The sequence below is a fragment of the Verticillium alfalfae genome, genomic scaffold (genome assembly GCF_000150825.1).
Source record: "Verticillium alfalfae VaMs.102 supercont1.1 genomic scaffold, whole genome shotgun sequence".
Classification (NCBI taxonomy): Eukaryota; Fungi; Ascomycota; class Sordariomycetes; order Glomerellales; family Plectosphaerellaceae; genus Verticillium; species Verticillium alfalfae.
In genome coordinates, this window is record NW_003315038.1 from 678,126 (window position 1) to 682,576 (window position 4,451).

A 4,451-nucleotide genomic window follows, 5' to 3' on the forward strand; every position below is an offset into this window, starting at 1 on the left:
TCTCTCAGCAACGTGCAAGAAGAGGACGACACGTTCGCCATTGAGATGATGAAGATGACAGCGACGACGATCACAGCCGACGCAGCCCGATCAACAACGAGCGATAGCGTATCCATGGCGTCATCGCAGGCTTCGAATGTCGAGGACGCCGTGCCGACACAGGTGCGCGGTATGTCGGAGAAGGCTCGAGGCAAGATGCCCGCCGGCGTGGGCAACTTTTCAAGACAAAATAGCACAACAAGTCTCGGTGGCTACTCGGCGAGCGGCGGATCGACCAGCGGGGCCTTCGAGCCGACGCCGCACTGGATCGAGAGCTGGCTGCCCGAGCTGCCGCTGCACACAATACTCACGGTGATTCAGCAGGTGTCTGCTCTGCTGCCCCGCCAGACGATCGCCAACGAGTCGGCGTCGGCCGAGACGCTGCAGAGGATCGAGGAGATCCAGCTCGTGGGCGTCGACCCTGCGCCTGTCCGGGTACACTCGTTTGAGTGGTCTCAACTCGCGCTCGGCTGGTACGAGTCGCTTGTGTGGAGTTTTGTCTTCAGCAGCGAGATTCAAGTGGCTCGAGGAACGGCGGGCGTCTGGAACGGCACAGCCATCAAGCTCTTCCGAGTACAGGAGACGGCGGCTGAGGGCCCTACGCTGACCTCACCGCGGGGTGCTGTCGACGCCGTGGGGAGCAACATTGTGTCCCGTATTGGAGCTATGAATATTCGCGGCGGAGCGGCGGGGGCTGCAGGTGTCGGTACTGGTGGGAGCACTGGTCAGACGAATGCATCGCCTCGAATTCCTTGAAGGCAGGCGTGTCAAAGGGAACTTCATTCACACATACAAGGCAGAAATGACGGCAGGAAGCGGAATAGTATACCAAGAAGCCAGTTGGGCAGGTGTGAAGACAATAAGAGTTGTGATCTTGCCTTGCCTTCGCATTGCGGATAGCTCTGTGGACTTGAGATGTGCCATGAAGCAAGAAGGCCCTGAACACGCACAACCCAGCTCATTCTGCGCCGATTTCACGTAACGCCTCTGGTTCCGCGTACCAGCGTACCAGAAGCTTGAAAAGCAGTCGACGATTGCGCTTTCAGAGTGCATACGCGTCAACTCTCTCGGCAAGGACGACGGGACTCAGTGGGCTCCTTGCTCATCAGTTACTCTGACCTCATCGATTTAGAACTGCTCCCCGCAGTGATAATGCATCAGGCTGTCAGGAGAATAGACGATTGTATCGTCAAGAGCCCATGAACACTGAAGGCTTCAGTACCAAGACTTCCGTAAATCAATCCAGACGCAACAAATCTGCCACTCAAATGTGGCAAGAGCTTCTTGTTTTCAAATGTGATAGTAGTGCATAAGCTCTGGAGTTTAGGTTAGTTGGCAGGTGAGAATTACAACGATCGGGTGCATGGTGCTGGATGGACGATATTGCAGATGAAGGCACCACCAGATTCGAGTTTCGTTACTTAGGAGCCATGTGCACTGCAAGCTACACAATGGCGATGGATTGCATCATCTCCCACATCATCGTGGGAAGACATGGGTACTTCCGACACGGCAGAACAAGTCGGTGTGGTGCCGTGTGAGTAGAACAGGCAACTCGTTCTTTACGTAGGTAATCCATCGAGTCCGAAAAGATTGAGGAACCCGCACCGGCGAGTGGACTCTGGCTCGTCGACCGAACATGTGCCCTCTCGGCTCTCGGCCCAGAGCTGCACTGCTTCGGGGCACTCTGGGAAATGGGAATCCTTTTTGTGAGAATCACCTGTTTTGATCGGCTGGATCAACGCGTAGCTTGTCGAAGCGGACTTGACAGCCTTTGCAACTGATGCCATGATCAATCGTGGCGCTGTTCAAATTGTAGGATGGAAACGCAGTCACTGCCATGAAGCAATGGGCTGACTGCCCTGGCCGGAGTTTCGGTTTGTGAGCTTTGTCGTCGCTCATCATGCCACTGGCGAGCAGTGTAGGGGTGGTCTTGAACTCGGAAACGTGAAAATCGGGTCTTTTGCTGCACCTCAGCATGTTGTAAACGTCTGGTACAGTCGTAATACATCCTGGAAAGCGGTCAAGTCTGGTGCGTGAGACTTTAGCAAGGCTGGAAAAGGGGGATTGGGCAATGACGTGGTAGCGTTCGGACGATTGAAGACAGTTGAAACAGCATCTCTCTAACGTGAAGAGGACAGCCGAAGAAGCCGCATGATGCACAGGGATGCAACAATAGAGCCCGATAGAGGTCGCGGAGAAGGTGACTTTGAGCGAGCCCGGCTCGCAAAAGGCCCCTCGGGCCCTCGAGACCGTGTTCAGCGACGAGGCGATACTCCTGGATATCCGAAATGATGGAGCGGCCCAAACAATTGACTCGGCGAAAGCGGAAAGCAGAGCGGACGTCCAATTGGAAATTGATCATCGATGTAAGCTCCGGTGGCAGCGCATTCAATCCTCCCAAAGGGGCTGGTGGTTTTCATCCCGAGGCTGTGGCGATGGATGTAAGCACTGGCAGCATGTCATGTGGGCGTGGATGAATGACGACGAGATCAAAATCTCGCCTATGGTATGATCAGAGGCGAATAATGTCGTCGCCTTGCCTCTCGATGGCAGCTTCATCGCTGCTGACACAACCAGTTCGGGCCATCGGCAGATGAACCAGGTCGAATAATTAGCGAGAGCAAGAAACAACACCTGACGTGGCCCTCAAGTCAGGGGCATCAATCAGCGCTTATGTGAGGTTGCGCTGCCAGCCGAGTTGTACTATCAAATGTGATCAGTATTGAGCCTAGAGGCGGAGAGTAAATGGCGGTGGTGTTTGTCTCGGATGTCACGTGAGCGACATTCTCCTTGGCTGAGCTGGTAACGCACCCCACGGCAGCTTTCGACACGAGTGAACTGAATCCATTCGAGGTTCACTCTACTTTGAGCGGCCTCCAATGCTGTCAGGAAACTAGATCTGTTCATTGAGGATGGAGGCCTTGGAATGATGCTGTCCATGACCTTGACGCCACACCCAGCGAGCCACTCGACCAGCGTTGGTGGGATTGGCAGGACCAGTGGCGACAAGTTGCATGACTGCGTCAACGTGGGCAACGGTGAGCGATGACAGTCCAACAACGGCCAATAAGGCACATGAAAGGCAACCGGACAGTTGGCACAATACGACGTTCAATACAGCGGGAGCCAGGGCATTGATTCGTCATTTGGGACACATCATGTCCGATGTACTGGGTACGCCTGGTGGCGTTGAGAAGATCATTTCCCAGGACGCTAGGATATCGTGTGCACCGCCACATAGCGGGCCGCCGTCCCAGGGTCCAGATCAAGGACGTGAGCTCTGGTGGAGGCCATGATGCGGAGCTTTACGACCTCTCATTGGCGACGTTGAGTCCATCTCGGTTCTGGACCCGCGACGGCGCCACAACGTGAAACGGTGTCGAGCCACATCGTCCGGGCTGACGCGTGTTCAAGCCACACCTCCGGCCCTGTTGCGCCCACTTGGCGCGTGCGGATCCTTGGCGATAGCACCTACAGGGCAGGACCAGGGCAGGGGACATTGGACCTTTGACCCTTTCATCAAAGCAGACGAGACCATGCATCCATCCATTGGCGGCCCGAGGGCTGCTGTTTCTACTGATGCTGCTCAACCAGGACACCTTCTCGTCTGTTAATTACCCTGGACCCTTGGCCTCGGTCCTTTTACACGAGGCATGGGTCGTCGTGTGTTTGTTTTGTTGCGAACCCTCCAGATCCCCTCGCGGCTGCCACCCGAGAAGACTACATGAACTCACGACATTGACGCGACAAGAGACATTGAAATTTTACGACGATATGACCGATACGGTGGAGTCCCATGGAGGGCCGGGCGATGACGAAATCAAGCCATATCGCATCCACGTACGTCGTGCGGCTTGCCATGTGATGTTCTGGCTGTGCTGTGGACTGACCACAATACCCTTTCTAGGTGTCGAGCAAGTATCTCGATCTCACCAAGCGCAAGCTTGAGCTCACGAGGCTCCCCCATGAAGTTCCGAAGCCCACGTCGGCGGACTGGTGGGAGCCCAAGCCCCAGGTCGAGCCGCTGATTGACTTTTGGTGAGTGCCTCTTCGCCAGCAAACAGTCTGGCTGTGACCACTGCCCTGTTCTCGACTGACTGGGTCTCTCGTCTGCCATTTGCAGGATGGAACAGTATTCGTGGAGGCAGAAAGAGGAAGAGTTGAACGAAAAGCTCCCTCAGTTCCGTATCAACATCAGCGTGCCTGACGCAGAGGCGCCTGTGAGGATTCACTTCATCCACGTCCGCTCACCAAGGCCAGCCGCCGTCCCTCTGCTGCTGCTGCCGCCTTTCCCCTTCACGAACCTTTCGCTGGGCCACCTCGTCAAGCTCTTCACCGAACCCGAGGATGTCGATAGTGGTCACGCAACTTCCACCTTGTCATCCCTGCCCTTCCCGGTCTCGGGTGGG

The 4,451-nt window shown here is 55.7% G+C and overlaps 2 protein-coding genes across 2 annotated transcripts in view; both read left to right on the plus strand.

Annotated features, from left to right (window-relative positions):
* VDBG_00228 (conserved hypothetical protein) overlaps positions 1-795 on the plus strand; it is a gene marked incomplete at both ends in the record, with an annotated part of 2,900 nt that extends 2,105 nt beyond the window's left edge. The window contains one exon of the mRNA XM_003008501.1: positions 77-795. Coding sequence (XP_003008547.1) covers positions 77-795 — 719 coding nt within the window. The remainder of the gene's footprint in view (positions 1-76) is intronic.
* A 3,021-nt stretch (positions 796-3,816) lies between these two features.
* Positions 3,817-4,084, plus strand: VDBG_00229 (conserved hypothetical protein; the record flags this gene model as incomplete). The annotated part of the gene is made up of 2 exons (XM_003008502.1): positions 3,817-3,882; positions 3,950-4,084. The coding sequence occupies 2 exons, from the start codon at positions 3,817-3,819 to the stop codon at positions 4,082-4,084; spliced, it is 201 nt and encodes a 66-aa protein (XP_003008548.1).
* Positions 4,085-4,451: the final 367 nt, after the last annotated feature.